This window comes from Wyeomyia smithii, chromosome 1, assembly GCF_029784165.1.
Source record: "Wyeomyia smithii strain HCP4-BCI-WySm-NY-G18 chromosome 1, ASM2978416v1, whole genome shotgun sequence".
Lineage (NCBI taxonomy): Eukaryota > Metazoa > Arthropoda > Insecta > Diptera > Culicidae > Wyeomyia > Wyeomyia smithii.
In genome coordinates, this window is record NC_073694.1 from 34,337,079 (window position 1) to 34,357,725 (window position 20,647).

At 35.7% G+C, this 20,647-nt stretch overlaps 1 protein-coding gene across 1 annotated transcript; it reads left to right on the forward strand.

Moving 5' to 3' along the window:
• Positions 1 to 142: 142 nt before the first annotated feature.
• LOC129718371 (cytochrome P450 4c3-like) lies at positions 143 to 19,867 on the forward strand. The gene is made up of 4 exons (XM_055669103.1): positions 143 to 565; positions 18,344 to 18,739; positions 18,798 to 18,867; positions 18,930 to 19,867. The coding sequence occupies exons 1-4, from the start codon at positions 295 to 297 to the stop codon at positions 19,816 to 19,818; spliced, it is 1,626 nt and encodes a 541-aa protein (XP_055525078.1). The 5' UTR covers positions 143 to 294; the 3' UTR covers positions 19,819 to 19,867.
• The last annotated feature ends 780 nt before the right edge of the window (positions 19,868 to 20,647 follow it).

The following is a 20,647-nucleotide window of genomic DNA, read 5'->3' on the forward strand; positions in this document are numbered from 1 at the left end:
CCCAGTCCATAGACGATTCCGGTGCAATCATAAAAACTGCAACATCGGCCAATAAAGTCTGGGGCTCCCTGTGAGTGCACACACGGAGCAGGTCATTCGCCCGGAGCTGAGCAATCACTTTTTATCTGCCAGCGCGCTGACCGTTCTGTCCGTCAGTCTTACCGGGCTTACCCACGAAATCGCAAGTGCAGAACTCGCGCGCATACGATAATTTTGTAGGGACCTTCTGCATCGAGGTGTTAATTTTCGCCGGTTTGTAGGACATTGGTGCGCTCGCCTCAGGCCGATCCACGAATGGAGAATTGGTTAGTTCTGATAACGTTCGCTTCTCAGATTGAGCATCTGGTGAAAGGGATCCACCCACTGACGGTGGCACTTTTTGTGGTGCTGACCGGGCTCTGGATCTCCAATGCCGTCGGTGGCAACGGATGGCGGTTTGAACTACTCACGAAAAAGAACAAAAAAGTGACTGTGAAAAGTGTCCAGTACTATGTGAACCAACTTCCTGGGCCAGCCAGTGTTCCGCTGTTGGGGAACTCGCTCATGATATCTACGGATCGAGAAGGTGGGTTTTGCGGTTGGTTTGTTCCAGAGTGAAAGCTTGTGTCGTGCGAGGTTCATTGTGTTATACATTGTAATCAATCCAATAGGTTATCGAGAACCTTATATTAAGTATACAAAATGTTCAAATGAAATATTCACATAGGTTCGAATTTACCTCTTAAGTCAGCAAACAAAATCATTTGGAGAAAGTGCTCTAACGCCTGTGGAAGGCGTTTTCGGTGCACTTCCAAAAAAAAAGTTGTTACACAAATATACACAATGTTTGTTTTTCTGCGAGCACGCGACACGTTTTTTGTCGGTACCACTGTTTGAATTTATATTTTCCATCAATATCAGCAGCGAAAAATAACGACTAGACTTAATAAATGTCGTCAATATGTTCGAAGGTTTTATGAGCGTCTAAGTTGTAAGCGGTGTATTTAATATTGTACAACTAAAAGATAGTGTTTTTTTGTTGGGGAATCAGAATTACGATGTCCATTGTTGTGAACTTTTGTAATAAAAAGATAGTATAGTCTTTCTTGAGATAGATAGTTTTATATCTAAGAGTTTTTCTCGAGCCATGGTTTCATTTGATGGTTTTATGTAAAGTTAAGAATAAATAAAACTTGTAAGTCATTGTATGTTCAATAGGGTGGGACAAAAATAAATGTTAGCTCCCATGCACTTCTCGTGGTCCTTATGGATCCTATAACAGCTGTGTAAATTTTAAAATCGATCGGTTTAACTATATTTTCGCGCCCGATTTTTTAAAGTTTCCATACAATTTTATATGGAAAAATCTACTTTTCCAAAATTTATTCTCTAGAGATTTCCAGTTGGGTTCTAAAAATATATCGATTCATGATATTTATAGGAAATTTTTCTGGTAAAAACTCTTCTGAAGACCGTAGGGCGCTACGATGCTTGTAGAAAAAGTTATTAACCCCAAACTGATTGAGTGTCTGACGAACGACTCATCATTGAATTTTACTAGCAACACTGCTACAGCATATTGCTATTGCATAATTGCTTAAGGATGAGAATTTCGCGTGGAATTAAGCTTGTAAGTGTGATTTTTGCTCATAGTATCTTCGGAGAAGCCTCTAAGATAAATTTTACGCGATATCATTACTTATCATCAGAGTAAGCAGTGTGACTTTGCACTCGTATCCAAGTGAGTTTTAAAACTTGCTTGCACATTTATTTTCGGTTTGCACGTAAACCCTACTAACAGTGCATTACACTTGAGTTGGATTTGAGTTTGAATCCTGCATAACAACAATTGCATAAAAATCGAATGGCGATGAAATTCGCGCCGCGTCTGCTGCAACAGTTTGTTGCATTGTCCTTTAAAAGCATAAATTCGATCTAAAAACAAAACTCATAGCGTCATATCATCGCCTGCATCGTTGGATACATCGTGCACTGCACGCATTGCACGCATTTAAACTCAATCGATCAGAGTGTACGGTGCAAAAAAACTCAAACTATCGAGAGGAAGCAGATTCAAGTTGTATTCAAATCTGGAAAAGTGTTACTCAGTTGAACTTTGCACGAGTTCACGCCATCACTGCTTATCACATGGTTGAATTTGCAACAACGGTCTTCAGAAGAGTTTTTCTCAGGAAAATTTCCTATAAATATCGTGTATTGATATATTTTTGAGAGCTAACTGGACATCTCCAGAGAATGAATTTTGAAAAAGTTAATTCTCCCATATAAAATCGTATGGAAACTTTAAAAATTGGGCACAAAAATATAGTTCCACCGATCGACCTGAAAAATGACACAGTTGTTATAGGACCTATAAGGAACATGAAAAGTGCATGGGAGCGAGAAAATAACACCATCGCTTTTTTCCCATATAACCGTGTCCCAGTTTAATGTTTAACTCTCTTATTCTCAAATCCTGCTTTTCGGCTTCCGAAATATTCTTTTAAATTTTTGATAAATAATTTTCCCCTACCAGTGAATATTTTTATATTCTCATTATAGCCTCACTTGTTTTTCCCACTTCAACGTCATATAGAACTGCAAAAGAAGAACATTCATATGAATGACGAAATGTCAGTTACTTTGCCTATAATTCTATTACTTTTTACTTTTATATAAATTAGCATAGTTAGCAGACGTATAATTCAGAGGTATTTGACAAGTACCTTTTAGAAAGAAATGTAATTCTGAAACCTTTAGTCGGATTAGAAACTATCTAATAACGAGTTGTAGGTAAATATAAAATATACAATGGAATTTTTTTTTCAAATGCAAGACGTTTTTTGCCAGTGGTTTAGTTTAGTACCATTTTTTATTTCTGATATTTCTATTTCTGAAAGTTGTTTAGCATTTTCTATGCGATCAAAATTTTCTAATTAACAACGCTTCAATTAATTAACAACGCTTCATTACTCTTGAGTCTACAAAATTTTGCCACCCACGAAAGTACAAACCAAACCATGCTTATTGAGTCACATACAAAAGAAGAATTTAAAAAAAAAACAAATTAATCCACCTAGCGGTCAGACCAAGCCTTTCTCATTCGAACTTATTATAAGTTAAAATAGATTTTCACGAACACTTCAAGTTTCAGAAAAAATACACCTGGATAATACAGTGATCACCCGGTTATATCACCCCCCTGATGCGGTTTGGGGTAATAAAATCGGGAAATTTTTTAAGTTTTAATTTTTTTTTGGAAAATTTATATGTAAAAACATATGAAAAAAGCTCAGTTGTTTTTTTTTATAAAACGTTATACAGTGCCTCCACAACCATGGGTCAGCTACAATTATGGGTCACTTTTACGCAAATACGTCTATTCTCACGAAACTGAACAATTTTCATTGGCAGTGGTATTGACGTAGGACTACGTCTTTGTTTTCTATACTAGATGACACTTTGTGAAATTGAAAATGAAACTGGTAAATGTAATAACTGGTGTTTTATATAATGTTCAACATTGCTGCTTTACTGCTCACTGGTGAAAAGAGGTGAAAAGTTTCAAGGTCAAGCTTTCCCATACATTTCCCACGTTATTGGATTGCTTCCCGAGCACAGATAACAATAACATGGACGAAATAAATTCCACTGCCTACATATTTTGCCTCAACAAAGTGTTTTGGTTTGTTTGTTTTTCTCTAAGCTGTGTGGCCACGCCCTAATGGCAAAAATCTACTCTAAACTCGATACAATAGACTGCGATTAGAAAATTCAGCTTTAGTTTAGTTTGTTACACAATAGCGAGTGCAGTGCAGCTGTTAAAGGTACGCGACATTGAGAAACGAGAGCTGCATACGAGTCAACTTCCAGGCAGTGCGGAGAATGTTATATTTATTTTGCATACGGCAGCAACAGTTACCATCGTACGCTGCAGGATATTTTGCTGGCACAGCTACTGGAGGGCACAGCGGAGAGCAAATTTTATGCGCGGCCAACAAAATATTCAATACTACCGGTGGTGGTGCGATCATCAGCGTTCTGTAGCACGAATTTCATACTGAAGATTATTGAATCGGTTCTTTTCAAAACTATAGTTGCTTGAAGATAAGAGTTATGAGAATTTTCACAACTACTACTAGGGTAAAATTTTCATGTATTCATGCATCGTTAGTTTTACAATAACGACCATCAAATATAAACGGTAGTGTTGCCTATGAATAGTTTATCGCAGCATATAATATATACATTGAGTCCTACGTCACCATTTCATACAACCCCTAGGGTATTTTTTATAACTCAATTGTAACCCTATTCATACGATTGAAATGATTTAATGTTAAGAATGTTACTAAAAACAATAATTCTGCTCGGTGCGATAAGTGAAGTGACCCTTAATTGTAGTAATGTCACGTTTTGCGGTGCACAATTGTGGATCAGTCCATATTTTGGCTACTTTTATTACTTTTGCATGAGAATACATAACTTAATATCAAGCTTTTACAACAATAAAATAACTTTTGTGATGAATTTTGATGGTTTTATAAACTAAATGATCTTGAAGGCCAACTTACCTTACCAGTCAGCTCCAGGCCGAAGTGTCCCTTGCTGTTCGAAGAATTCGTCTCCATTCAACTCGGTCCATGGCTGCAGCTCGCCAGCCATGTCGTCTGCGGAGGCCCCGCAGGTCGTCTTCCACTTGATCGAGCCACCTTGCTCGCTGCGTGCCCCGTCGCCTTGTTCCAGTCGGGTTGTTATCAAGAACCATTTTCACCGGGTTGTCGTCCGACATCCTAACGACATGCCCAGCCCACCCTAGTCTCCCGATTTTCGCCGTTTGAACGATGAGTGGTTCTCCCAGTAGCTGATGCAACTCGTGGTTCATCCGCCTCCGCCATGATCCATCTTCCATCTGCACTCCACCACAGATGGTACGCAACACCTTTCGTTCGAAAACCCTAAGGGCGCGTTGGTCCTCCACGAGCATAGTCCAGGTTTCGTGGCCGTAGAGGACTACCGGTCTGATCAGTGTTTTGTAGATGGTTAACTTCGTGTGACGGCGGATTTTATTCGAGCGGCGGCGTCGACGAATTTCTCTGCTGGTGTAGTTGTCAGCAGTCACCAGTGAGCCCAGGTACACGAACTCGTCTACCACCTCGATTTCATCACCGCTAATATGGATTCGTGGCGGGAGGTTGACACTGTCTTCTCTGGAACCTCTTCCTCTCATGTACTTGGTCTTCGATGCGTTTATGGCCAGTCCAATTCGTCCAGCTTCAGCCTTCAGTCTGATGTATGTCTTGAAGGCCAACAGTGGCCCATAATTGTGTCTTTTGCTATGCAAGTACTATTTTTCTTTTAACCGATTTACACACATCAACTGCAGTGAAACTTATTGTCGATCGAAAGTATACATCAGAACACAGAAATAGATAGTAAAACATTCGTAGTTGATAACTTTTCCGATTTTATATTCATTTTTCAACGTTTAGCGTATTGCCCAAATGACTAATTGTAGAGAGACTGTATCTGAATAATGACAAAAGATAGAGAAAAGTTGTCAAGGGATGAATTTAAGAAAACTGTGTGAGCTTTTATAAGAAAAATAGTAAAAAAATTCAATTTTAGATGCTGTACTGAAAAAAAACTTATTTCAAAAACAAAATGTCATTATAAAAAAACGGTCATCACTGTTTTTTATAATAATTTTTTTCAGATAGATAATTTAGTTGCCTACAACTTTTCTGAACAAACCAAAGTGGGCACTCGGAAGGAAAAACAGATTTTGTAACAAATACTTTTATAAACAGCTCCATACATAACATCGTCGTTCTCTAGCCTCTCATCTGGCTCACGAAGTGGAAGAGGGGGATTCAAGAGAATCTTACGCAGGATTAAAAAAATCAAAAAACTGAAAAAATATAAATTTGTTGAACTATTTATCGCTGCGATCTTATCGGTTGAAAATTTCAAAAAAAAGTCCTTACATAATTTATGACGTGAGTTTATTTATTGACGTGAGTCAAAATGTGTGTTACTCAGTTTGCTATGACGTTTTTACCATGCATGCATGTCAGACATTTTTTGATATCATCGAGCTCCTTCGAATGCCCCCTTTACCTTTCTGGTTCATAGAAAACTTTATAATATAATATGTAAGAGATAGAAACATGGTGTCTTTTGCAAAGTTTTTTTGTTTTGAGATCACCTTATACTTTGCCTAAGACACCAAGCGTCTATCTTTATCTAATGAAAAAGTAAATATTCTATCTCACTTTTAGGAGGATTAATCACCAATCTCTCCACATCAAACGATTCGTTTTCAAATATTTTGAAACTTCTCCGAACATATTATGCGGTTATAATTAACATTCGTATCACTATTCACTCGAAAACAGCAAGATGTAACATTGTGCAACGGTTGAATTTTTTAATGTAAACTACATCCAGAATGATGATATTCTACACAGAATTATGAAAAAGTACTAAAATATTGAAGCGTAATAGAAAATCAGTTCACCCTGACATTTTTTCAATAAAATGTTATATGATGATAAAATCGGATGAAAATGTGATAAAATTTGGGGCAGACAAAATCGGGGGCAGGCAAAATCGGGTACTGATATAGGGTTTTTGATCCTGGTTCGAACCATGCCAAAATTGATCCTGGTTCGAACCATTACGAAAAAATAATCATATAAATTTCAGTTATTTTAGATTAGAACGATTGCATAATATGCTTTCGATATCTGTCTTAACATAGGATTTTTTTACATATTAAAAATTATATCCTTAAGTTCAATCATTTACACTTTATTTTTTTTTAAGGGGGGATTTGTTAGTAGCTTAAGTATTTATGATAAATATTAGTAAATAATGAGTATGTGTGTCCAATCACAAATGGTGACTTCTCAACACTGTTAGAAATTTGTAATTTTAATTGTTAGGATTTGTTTGCTTTCGCAATTAGGACTTATCATTCGTAGGGATTTCAACCTACTTGTCAGAAAAGGGGAAGTAAACTTACAACTAACTTAATTGCTAACTTATTGGCTATAAAGAGAGCTTATCGTAGCAATTGAGGATTGCAACAATTTTTGTCGAAAATTGTTAATAATTTTATTTGACATAGCTTCTAATGGTTCAACACCAGTAAGTCTATGTAATTCGAGTGTACCAAACCAAGGAGGACGCTTCAAAATCATTTTCAGAATTTTATTCTGAATCCTTTGGAGCGTTTTCTTCCTTGTTGAACAGCAACTTGACCAGATCGGTACAGCATAAAGCATTGCTGGTCTAAAAATTTGTTTGTAAATCAAAAGTTTGTTCTTTAAACAAAGTTTAGAATTCCTGTTAATGAGAGGATATAAACATCTCGTATATTTGATGCACTTGGCTTGTATACTCTCAATGTGCTCTTTGAAAATAAGTTTTTTATCATAAATTAGTCCCAAGTACTTAACCTTGTCGGACCAACTTAAAATAACCCCATTCATCTTGACAACGTGATTATTGTTTGGCTTGAGGAAAGAAGCCCTAGGCTTATGCGGAAAAATTATCATTTGAGTTTTAGAAGCATTGGGAGAGATTTTACACTTTTGCAAGTAGGAAGAAAAAATATCTAAACTTTTCTGCAATCGACTGCATATGTCACGAAGACTTTTTCCTTTTACGAAAATGCTTGTGTCATCGCAGAACAATGACTTTGTGTATCCTGGAGGCAAATCAGGAAGATCTGAAGTGAATATGTTGTACAGGACTGGACCCAAGACTGAACCTTGAGGTACACCTGCTCTGACAGGAAATCTATCAGATTTTGAATTCTGATAGACAACCTGCAGAGTTCGATCAGTGAGATATTTTTTTAAAATTTTGATTAGGAAAATTGGAAAATTAAAAGTTTGCAATTTCGCAATCAAACCTTTATGCCAAACACTGTCGAATGCTTTTTCTATGTCTAAAAGAGCAGCTCCAGTGGTTAACCTTCAGATTTAATAGCTCGTATCATAATAGTAACTCTGAGCAATTGATGAGTTGTGGAATGCCCATGGCGAAATCCAAACTGTTCATTTGCAAAAATTGAATTTTCGTTGATGTGTGACATCATTCTGTTAAGAAGAATTCTCTCAAACAGTTTACTTATTGAAGAAAGCAAACTGATTGGTCGATAACTTGAAACTTCAGCTGGGTTCTTATCCGGTTTTAAAATGGGAGTAATTTTTGCATTTTTCCATAATTTGGGAAAATATGCAGTTTTGAAGCAGCAATTGGAAATTTTCACTAAAAATTCCATTGTGCTCTCAGGGAGATGTTTGATTAGTATATTAAAGATTCCATCGTCACCAGGTGCTTTCATATTTTTGAAATTTTTAATAATTGATTTAATCTCATTCAAGTTAGTTTCAATTATTTCTGCAGGTAAAAAATTCTGGGAAGAAATTAAATCAAATTGACGTGTGACTTCATTTTCAATTGGACTCACAAAATTCAAATTTGAGTTATGAACACTCTCAAACTGCTGAGCAAGTCTTTGAGCCTTTTGTTCATTGTATACAAGAAAACGTTCACCATCTTTTAAAACTGGTATAGGCTTTGAAGGTTTCTTAAGAATCTTCGACAGCTTCCAAAATGGTTTTGAATATGGTTTCAATTTTTCAACTTTAGTCTCAAAATTTTGATTTCTCAGAAGAGTAAACCTATGTTTAATCTCTTTCTGTAAATCTTTATAAATAGTTTTAAAAACAGGGTCACGAGAACGTTGATATTAACGTCTGCGGACATTTTTCAAACGAATTAGAAGTTGAAGATTTTCGTCAATTATTGGTGAATCAAATTTCACTTGAGCCTTTGGAACAGAATAATTCCTGGCATCAACAATTGCACGTTTTAATGCTTCCAAAGCGGAATCAATATTTACTTCGTTTTGCAAATCAAGCTCATTATTGAAATTTCTCTCAATATGAGTTTTGTATCTTTCACAATTAGCCTTGTTATAGTTAAAAACAGAGCTCATAGGGTTTAAAACTGATTCATGTGATAAAGAAAAAGTTATTGGAAGATGGTCAGAATCAAAGTCAGCATGTGTGATCAAATCACTACATACATGACTTTGATCTGTTAGCACCAAATCAATTGTTGAAGGGTTTCTTACAGAAGAAAAGCATGTAGGACTATTCGGAGACAAAATAGAATAGTATCCTGAAGAACAATCATTGAATAAAATTTTGCCATTGGAATTACTTTGAGAATTATTCCATGAACGATGTTTAGCGTTAAAATCGCCGATTATGAAAAATTTCGGACGATTTCTGGTGAGTTTTTGTAAATCACCTTTAAAATAATTTTTGAGCTCGCGTCTGCATTGAAATGGTAAATATGCTGCGGCAATAAATGAAATCCCAAGTGCAGTTTGAACTTCAATTCCCAAAGTTTCAATAACTTTCGTCTCAAGATGGGGAAGAGCACGATGTTTGATTCGGCGATGAATAACAATTGCAACTCCACCGCCGGAACCCTGATCCTATCATATCTATGAACCACGTAATTGGGATCATATTTTAATTTTATGTTAGGTTTCAAAAATGTTTCAGTAATAATTGCAATATGCACATTATTTACTGTTAAAAAATTAAAAAGCTCATTCTCATTGGCCTTCAATGAGCGAGCATTCCAATTTAATATTTCAATTGTTTTATTTAAAATCATTGCTAAATTTTAAATTAGAAACAATTTTAATAGTAAAATTTGTGCCTATTTGAATGGCTTCAAACATTGATTTTGCCTGCAACATGGCGTTCATAAGATCGAACATTGCCTGTTGCAAAAAAGAAAGTTTACCTGCCGTAATAGGCCCCAGGCAGTTGACATTAGAAAAAATATTTTCGGCAGCAATATTAGCTGGAGTAATAGGTGTACAATTATGTTCTAGCGTGTTTTGCTTACCCGTATTAACGGTCATTTTCGAACTACCAACACTAGGCGGTATAATGCTCGAACTACCTGTAACCTGTGCATAAGTTAAACGGGTATGTAAAGGAGTAGGTAAACTATGCGTCACTGGTACGCTTGGAGAATTTTGTTTTGAAGTTGGTTTTAATTGAGAAATTGAATTTTGTTTACCTTGCCTTGCCTTAAAAATTGCTAAACGGACTGGGCATTGATAAAAATTTGACATATGGTTGCCGTTACAATTCGCACAGCGAAAATTTTTACTCTCTTTCACAGGACATGTGTCCTTTTTGTGAGAAGAGTCTCCACAATTAAGACATTTTTGGTCCATGTTACAGAATTTGGAACCATGGCCATAACGTTGGCAAGTACGGCATTGGGTGATATGCTTTTCACCTCCGCCATACTTCCTATAAATTTCCCACTTTACACGCACATTATACAAAGCATGTGCTTTTTCAAAGAATTTTAAGTTGTTAACCTCATTGCGGTTAAAATGAATTAAATAATTAACAAGGGAAATTCCAGTTCTCTGACTGTTTTCGCCTCGTGATTTTATGCCAAGTAATTCTGTTAAAGTAAGTTTGATCTCATCAACGGTTTGATCGTTGGTGAGACCTTAAATTCAGAAGAAATAGTTACCACAATAGGTGGAATTTTCTCCTTTTTTAAAGGTTTTATATTTTGTATAGTTTCATTATTGGTAACTTCCATTTCACCAGCTTCATGCTCAAGCAAAATATCAAAAGGATTGTCACTACAGACAATCGAAGTGTCAGAAAGAGATGCCTCTCTTTTCCTCCCCGCAGCGATGCGAGGTTTCTTTTTCCGTCCAGCCATTTCTGGTGATACGAAAAAAGTTAAAACAAATGTTAAATTCAAAAGTAGGTAGTCTTGAGAAAAACTGATGGGAAATAACTTTCAGGTAGTCTTTAAAAGACACACTGACAAAACACAAACTTTGAAGCTATAGGCAGTCAAAGACCAGTCCACAAGCAACCGAAAAATCGTCTGATCTGTAGGACAGTTCAAGACGCACTGCCATTTACACTTAAAAAAGCATTGAATTTGGCTTTGGTTGTTCATATACGACCTGGTTCGTCGGCATTATTATATATTATCCAAACCAATTATAATTAAGCAAGAACAGTTTTGAAACATTTATGGTTCAAACCACAATCAGCATGGTGCGAACCTGGATCATTATTTATCTGTCATTAAATATCAAAAGGTAAATCATTCAGGCATTAAAATACAATTTTGAGTCCTACAATATAATCGTTATAAGTGTGTTTTCACATTAGAGCAAAATCATTTCAAAACCTGGAAATACGCGAAACTTTAATCGACCATTTTTGATTTGAATGAAACTTTGCACACGTATTTGGCTTAGTAAACTGAGCATTTTTCACAGGGGGAGAGATTTTTTACACCCATGAGTTACATTCTAAAAGGGCGTATGTCTTTTGGCATAGGTTTTATTCGAAGCACTGTAGCCCAGAAACCGTTGGTTGTATAGAAAAACTCTCTGAGAATGAGTTGTAGCGAATCGACAATGCATCATAAAAAAATATCCACTGTACAAAAAAAATTTTTTTGACCAAAAAAAAATTAAAAATAACCATTAAATTTCAATTTTAAAAAAAAAGAGTTGAATTTTTCTTCATTTTTTTTTAAGAAACTTGACGTTAATACGCAACTTTTAAAAAAAGTCCAGGATGGAGAAATGAAAAATAATTTTTTTATGGTAGATTATTTTTTTATGAAATTCTAATTCAAACATTATTCAAAATATTTCTATTCTGATGATTTTAAAAGATGCAGAGAGTCATTTTGAATCAAAAAGCTCTTGGTAGTCAACATTCTAAAAGCATTGGTTTTCGAGTTATTTCTAATTTGAGCTCGAAAAATTATAATTATTTAGGAAAATACACGTTTTTCTTAATTTGTCCATGGTTCTCCAGCAAAAACCATACGTTCATTGGAATGCTTGATCAAAAATATACAAATCATTTTTTGACAACAAAACGATTGGGCGAACGGTTCTCGAGAAAAGAGTTAAATGTTCTAAGTGATATAAATATATAGAAGAATCAAATATTTATTTTTGAGTTTTATTATCTTAGGAACATATTTTTTTATGACATAGATACTTTACAGAACTAGTTCCACCTTATATTTTATACACATCATAAGTAAATGATTCGTCATCTTTTGAAAACAGCTTCGTTTGTATCTTATTTTCTGAAATCGGAACAAAAGAGTAATACTTTTGTGTGGCAGCTATTATTATAGATATTTTGAAAATATTGCTCCATTCTGTTACTCCTTGTTCATATTCTTCATATGATACCCAACTGAATAACATTTTTGATGAATTTTTATTACTTTTCTGATTATACCAATCATATACAATTCTTTTGCGCTTGTAATGGGATGTTCATGTTCTCTAGCTAAACTTGCATTTCCTGCCATTCGTTTTAATATGCCACCAATTGCTTCGCATGGGCCTTTAACATGAGAAGTCGCAAAAAATGCTACTCTGCATCGACGTTATATTTTGTTCTGAGCTTGCAAAGACTTGCAAAGTTTTTCTATTTTTATATTGTGAGGCAGCTCCATCAGACATTAATATCGCTTTTTTCAACTCTATTGTTGTTTTCAAAAAACTCATGATTTGGCAATGAACACCTGAACCGCAACAGTATCAAGATGGAGTACTTCCGATATTATGATAAAGCTGATATTCTTAAGTGTTCCAGATTCTGAATAGTAAACAACGAAGGGATGAATGGTGAATCACAAATTGATAAAGACGTATTAAAATGGGCTTGACTGTTCAATATTTTTATTTTGCAATAACGTTTTTGTTTAATTTGCGTAAGCTTGATGAGCATCGATGATCAGGAAAGGGTTTACAGCATTTGGGCTTGGTGTATTCCATTTTCACTTTATTCATCTTCACAAAATGCAAACTGTTACTAACACATCTGGAGTAGTGCAATCGTATTTATATACGAAAACAGATATTATAGGTTACCCAGTAGTTATTGGTTGCGTACTTTACAAACAGATATTATTAGTAAACAAGTAGGTAGTGTTGCACGACAAACATATTTTTTTATATAACATTTGGCAAGGGGGAACGTGTAGGTAGGCTACGGATTAGCGCTTGAGTTATTTATCCAATCGTTTTGTTGTCAAAGAATGAATTGTATATTTTTGATCAAGCATTCCAATGAACGTATGGTTTCTGCTGGAGAACCATGGGCAAATTAAGAAAAACGTGTATTTTCCGAAATATTAATAATTTTTCGAGCTTAAATTTAAAATAACTCGAAAACCGATGCCTCGAAAATGTTTACTACCAAGAGCTTTTTGATTCAAAATGACTTTCTGCATCTTTTAAAATCATCAAAATACAAATATTATGAAAAATGTTTGAATTAAACTTTTTATAAAAAAATTAATCTACCATAAAAAAGCTATTTTACATTTCTCCATCCTGGACTTTTTTTAAAAAGTTGCGTATTAACGTCAAGTTTCTTTAAAAATAAATGAAAAAAAAATTCAACTCTTTTTTTTAAATTCAAATTTAATGTTTATTTTCAATTCATTTTGGTCAAAAAAAATTTTTTTTGTACAGTGTATATTTTTTTTATGGTGCATTTTTAATTCCTTACAACTCATTCTCAGACAGTTTTTCTATACAACCAACGGTTTCTGGGCTACAATGCTTCGAATAAAACCTATGCCAAAAGACATACGCCCTTTTAGAATGTAACTCATGGGTGTAAAAAATCTCTCCACCTGTGAAAAATTCTCATTTTGCTAAGCCAAATACGTGTGCAAAGTATCATTCAAATCAAAAATGGTCGATATTCGACCAACGGTCATTTCGCGCGATTTGTCTCTAAAGACTTTTTCTCCATTATTTGATTATTTTCGAAAAATTGTTTTCTAACGTTTTATTTTTTTTTTTATTTCATAACTTAAATAATAGTTGATTTTCTCAATTGTTTGATGTTACATATGTTATATTTAAGCTGAACTTACAAAAAAATGAATGTGATTGAAAAAAAACATTTTACAAATATTCACACATACAGAAATTTGTCTTTGTACTGTCCTCTTTTAATCATTGATGGGTAATTCAAATCACTCTCTAATACTCCGATATAACTTTACACATGATAAATGATGCGCATGAAACATCTGTCATCTGCGTTCCACCACAGAAACGTTTTCTAGTGTTGCATAACAACATAACAATCCTCATCCTATCACCACCACCTTAGTCTACTTTTTTGTTTTCGTCTTCTTCTACATAAACAAACAAATATTATTTGATAAAAAATTTAAAAAAGGTTGTTCACTGTAGCACATTTGCAGGATAGTAGGTAAACCTATGTTTATTTTTAAAACTTTGAAAATTTTATGCCGATATTACAAAATATCTTAAATCGAAACAGTTGATCAGATTATACATAATGTTGAAAAATAATGACCAATAGCTTAACTCGGTCCCGGTCTCGGTATTGGTCGATTTGTCGATTTGTGGCTCCAGTGCGTCATTACGATTCCGGAAATACCCATATTGGGTGGTATTTGGTCATTTCCAGCTGTTTTCCAGAAACCGGAAGTCGTCATCTTAGAATTCAAAATGGTATCTGTGGTCGATTTTAGCTCCTCTTTATCATTCTAGATCCGGATATTATTATATTGGGTGGAAATCGGCCATTTTTGGCTGTTTTCCAGAAACCGGAAGTTGTCATCTTACAATCCAAAATGTTGCCTGAGGTCGATTATGGAACATATTTGTTACCTCTAAAAACATTCACATACCAAATTTGGTTGTATTTTCTTGATTGGTTCTTGAGCTGTGCGAAATTTATGTTTCATTTGTATGTACCCTTCCAGAAAAGGGAAGTGTGTCGAACTATTATGGACATATTTGTTACCCTTAAAAACTTTCACATGCCAAATTTTGTTCCATTTACTCGGTTAGTTCTCGAGATGTGCAGAAATTTGTGTTTCATGTGTATGACACCTCTCCCTTCCAAAAGAATGAGGGGTGTCAAAACATTATGTACATATTTTTTACTACTAAAAACATTTACCTGCCAAATTTAATTCCATTTAGTTGATTAGTTCTCGAGATGTACAGAAATTTATGTTTCATGTGTATGGGACCCCTCCCTTCCAGAAGAGGGAGGGGTCTCGAACTATCATATGAACCTTTATCGGCACCCAAAACCCCTACATACAAATTTTCACGTCATTCGGTTCGGTAGTTTTCAAGCCTATATGGATCAGACAGATAGACCGGGCTGCATTTTTATATGTATAGATTACAACATCAATATTTGAGAACCTAAAGAGTGAATATACATATATTGGATTGAAGCGTTCATGTTAATTTTTTTTTACAAATAAAAGTTAGAATGAGAAAGGCTGGGTCTGACCGCTAGGTGGATTAATTTAGGTTTTATGTTACATATTATAGGTTATATGACAGTGAAATAAATGCTTTATTCAATGCCTGAAGTGTTTTGATGTGAAATTTCAAATATGGGTCATTCCATACGAAGTGACCACGGAAAAGAATAAACTTGGACACGACTTTCACGGATTTGGCTCAAAGCTGGGGGAATTATTCATCTAGGTTCACTATGAAAAAATCCCAATTTTGGTGTCGATTGGAATACTCCCCGCTCTGTGGGACCCCCTCTTTGTGACAAAGTCAGGCAATTTTTGTTTAAAATTCTGTTTTTCTTTTTCTTACAATTCTGTTTTCCTTTTTCTTACAATACCACGGGGTGATAAGTGTTTCCTACGTAAAATTTTCCGAGAAACACGATGAAACCTTCAAATTCAAAATAAACTCAGCTACATTTGCCGAAAAATGCATATTTAGTTTTAAAATAGAAAAATAATCTATCTGACAACACTTTCGGTCAAAAATAATACTTTTTCTGGATTCCTTGGTTTATTTTCTTCATTTTTTCGGGTGTCTTACGGCTATAAACTATAAAATAAATTAATTACGAAATTTACAACTTTTTTCGTAAAAATGTTATATCTCGAGATTGGCTCATATTACCTCGGGATGATAGTTGTTTCTTATGTAAAATTTCGCAAGAAACACGATGAAATTATCAAATTTAAGATAAAAATGGCTGCATTTGCCGAAAAATGTAAATTTAGTTTTTAACTACAAAAATAATTTATCTGGCAACACTTCCGTTCAAAACTTATATTTTCTCTGGATTCCTTGGTTTATTTTCTTCAAAAATCATTTATCAGTATTTTTCGGACATCTTACGTCTATGAATTGTAAGAAAAAGAAAAAAGATTTTGAACAAAAAATACGTAACTTTGCAATAAACAGGGGGGTCCTGGAGAGCGGGGGGTATTCCAATCGACACCAGATTTGGGATTTTTCCAAAGTGACAGTAGATGAATAATTCTCCCAACTTTGAGCAAAATCTGTGATGGTCGTGTCCAAATTTGTGCTTTTTCGTGGTCACTTCGTATGGAATGACCCATATGCCATTCGGCCCTTTTATACTTTCGGTATTGCCAGTGATTGCTATACCTTCTAGGTGAAAGGCAATAAAATCTTTTCGGAACACATTTATTTTTTCAACTTTTGAACCACGTGTTTGAATAAAAAGCATCAGTTAATGGTTTTGAAGACAGTCCGTCCATTTGGTACCGGTTTTGTTCCAATCGGTTGTGTAGTTTCTGAGATAATGAAGTTTCGTGATTTTTAGATTTCGTTGCATAACAGACAACGTTACAGTGCGATTACAATAAAATTTATTAGAGTATTATGAGGCAACTTGACCTTGAATTTGCAGCTAAATGCATGAAAATCAGTCCAACCATCTTTGAGATAAGTGGGTGAGTTCAAGCAGTCTAAGAAATATGATTCTTTTCAGAGCCTGATTTCACATTATTATACATAACGGACACAGTTAAAGTCCAATTGCAATAAAATTCAATGAGGTCCTATGGGGCAACTAGAACTTCCATTTGACACTAATTTTGTGAAAATCGGCCCAGCCATCTCTGAGAAGAGAGACTGAGTTTAAACTGTCTTTGAAACACGATTCTTATCAATTGATCTACAAATGGTTCAAGACAAGCCCGTTCTTTTGATACCAATTTTGTTCAAATCGCTTCATCAGTTTCTTAGATAATGAAATTTCGTGATTTTTACATTTTGAAACATAACTTCTAAACTTAAAACCCGATTACAATAAAATTCAGTATGGTCTTATAAGGCAACTAGACCTTTCATTTGCGATTAGTTTCATGAAAACCGGTCCAGCCAGCTCTGAGAAAATCGAGTGAGATTGGGAGAGCATTACATACATACATACATACACACACACACATACAGAAAATGCTCAGCTCGTCAAACTAAGTCAATTGATATACGGGATTCGACCTTTTGGAGTACTTTTATACCTTTAGTTTTTCGAGTGATTGCTATATCTTTCTAGGAGAAAGGCAAAAACACAAAATCCCCTTTAAACAACAAACAATAAGTTTATTTTTAACAGTTATTTTTAAAACTGTTTTATTTTTTAGAAAGTCAAGGTAACTTTCATTGCCGTACCAATTTGTCAGAAGAAAATGGCAAACTATTGATAGTACAAAAAGATTGAACACGATCGGAGACTCAAAATATATTTTTATTTGTTTTGATAAATTTTCGTTCACATAAAATGGTTGTGATAAAAGGCCTCAGAAATCAAAATAAGACCAAGAAAAGTTTACTGACTTATAAGCAAAAATAAAATTGACAAAAAATCAGATTCGTCAGTTTTTACGAAAACCTCGTAGAAATTTATAATTATAGAAATAGACTGTCTGTGATCTTCCGTGCCAAAACAAAAAAATACAAACATAACTCGAGAACAGACTATTCTGAAGATCATCTTCCCGGTACTGTGAAAATTTTTGATTTTATTTTTTTCAAATTTTGATTAGAAATACTGTCTACAGAAGAGGCATGTTTTCCTTAACGAAATGCCAATGGAACAAAGGCAAAATATCAACCAAATCAATATTTCTAAACCGGATATGACAAATGTTACTCTCATTTGCAACAAGGCTGGTATAATGAATCATATTTGTAAATAAGTAACTGATAATTCAATGTGTACATATTTTGCTTTTTTCCGCTGAAATAACAACCAACCCAATCAAGGTGCAGATAATTACGGTCGAAAGCTGTTTTCTAGTACATCTAAGACTATGAACTATAAACTCAGACATCCGGTCCCAAATATACACAAAACAAACTCCACTTCTTCGACCAGAACCAAAATAATATACTAGATGAAGGAATCGCCGCATTGATGAGCACATAATTAAACTTTACAATTTCATTCGATCATTACAGAAATGTTCAACCGACTGATTGCGGCCCGCAAGATGTATGGCCGAAAGCAGGGCCTGAGCCGTTTCTGGAACGGATCGGCACCGTATGTGATCGTATCGAAGGCCGCTGTCGTAGAGCGCATTCTGAGCAGCAGTGTGAACATCGAGAAGGGTCGAGATTACGACTTTTTGCGACCCTGGCTGGGCGATGGTCTCCTGACGTGCCCCGCCTCAAAGTGGTACCGGCGTCGGAAGGTGCTGAGCCCTACCTTCAACTATAAGATGCTCTCGGATTTTTTGGCAGTGTTTAACCAGCAATCCCAAACGATGGTTAGGATTTTGGAGAAGGAAGTCGACCGTGAGGAGGGCTTCGATTGCACCCGATATGCGACGTTATACTCACTGGATGTTCTTTGCGGTTGTTGAATGATAATCTACATGGAATTACACCCAGTTAATAATTATATTATTTTCAGAAACTGCAATGGGAGTCCCCATCTTTGCGCAGGAGCAATTAGGATCAGAATATGTCAAAGCACATGAAGAGTTAGTGAAACCTATTATTCGAATACGAAAAAATCATTTATTGGAAGTTTTTTTTTCCACAGAATCGGCCAAATTATGCTGGATCGTCTACAAAATATATGGTTGCATCCTGATTTTATTTTTAAACGTACCGAAAAGTACAAACGACAAATGGAATGCCTTAAAGTCTTGCACGGATTTTCGGAAAAAGTAATCAAGCAGCGACGTCAATTACATCACGAGAACTTGCAATCATCCATGACAGAAAAATCCGAAATCGACCGAAAGCGGCAGCTTGCTTTTCTAGATTTACTGCTAGAGACTAAACAGGATGGAGTTCCCCTAAGCGACCGGGACATACGGGAGGAAGTGGACACCTTTATTCTCGGTGGTCATGACACCACTGCGACTGCGATCGGTTGGCTGATGTATCTGTTAGGAAGCACTCCCCTTATACAGGATCGTCTGTTCGAAGAAATCGACTCAGTGATGGGCCAAGATCGGGATCGCGCCCCAACCATGATCGAACTGAATGAAATGAAGTTTCTGGACTGTTGCATCAGAGAAGCTCTCAGACTGTTTCCCAGCATCCCGATAATTGCCCGAAAGCTTACGGAAGATGTGCTAATCGATGAGTACACAATTCCCGCCAGCACGAACGCCATTATTGTACTCTATCAGCTACATCGCGATCCGGAGGTTTTTCCAAATCCGGAAAAGTTCGATCCCGATCGCTTCCTGCCGGAGAACGTCGTGGGACGGCATCAGTATGCTTACATACCGTTCAGTGGGGGGCCTCGAAACTGCATCGGACAGAAATTCGGTTTGCTCGAAATGAAATCAGTGATTACGGCAATGCTTCGGAAATACCGGATCGAGGCTCTGGACCGCAGAGAAGAAATTACTCTGTACGGAGAGTTGGTGCTTAAATCGAAACATGGACTGAAAATAAATTTATTTAGAAGAGCTTAGCTGTAGGGTTAGCCTATCAACAAAATAAAACTTCCAGCCAGTTTTTAAACCCTGCCCTTCATTTATTTTTCCGCATTTTGAAGATCTTTCAAGTTCAAGATTAATGTACCAGGCTGAATTTTAGCACCTTAGTGTTTTTTGTGTTGTCACTACCGGCTTGATTCACACCTTAGGCTGATTTGTTCGTACACTTTGCTCTTGTTGACGGAAAGAAATATTGCTTATCGATAAGATGTTAAATGGAAACATTTCTTCATGGTTCAAAACTAGTTCCACATCTTACTAGCCGCGGACTCTTCATGAGAAATAAATGCGTTTGTTGATCCCTCAATTCAAGCATTGCCGTGCGCAAGGAAGAGGTTTTGAGGGGTTAAACCAGTTTCTGATTTTTAAAAACATTTTTCGTCGTTCTTTATAAAAACCTTCTCGAACTTAAATTTATCGTAAACCTCTCCCAAACGGAAATCCTTTGCACGACTATGGATTCACAGATAAAGACTGTCAGAACCAATTAGGAGAAACGACATCATTCACACTTTTGTGCCCGTAAATGATCTGACAAAGTCACTCGAAGTCAGCAGTCGAAGCACGCGTTAGCACTTTTGCTCTGCTCTCAAAGACCTACGAAGTCAACTTCCGCAAGCCGAACGATGCGGTACAAAACAATTCGCACCGAAGATTGTCTCGCCATCATTATGGACAAAATTAACTAAGAGATAAAAGAAATGAATCAGAAATGAATTGCACTTTGTGATTTAATCATGTCTGACAGAACCGATCGAGCGCGAGCCGGCCTTGACATTGCGCCAGGTTACAAGTCACATCCCGA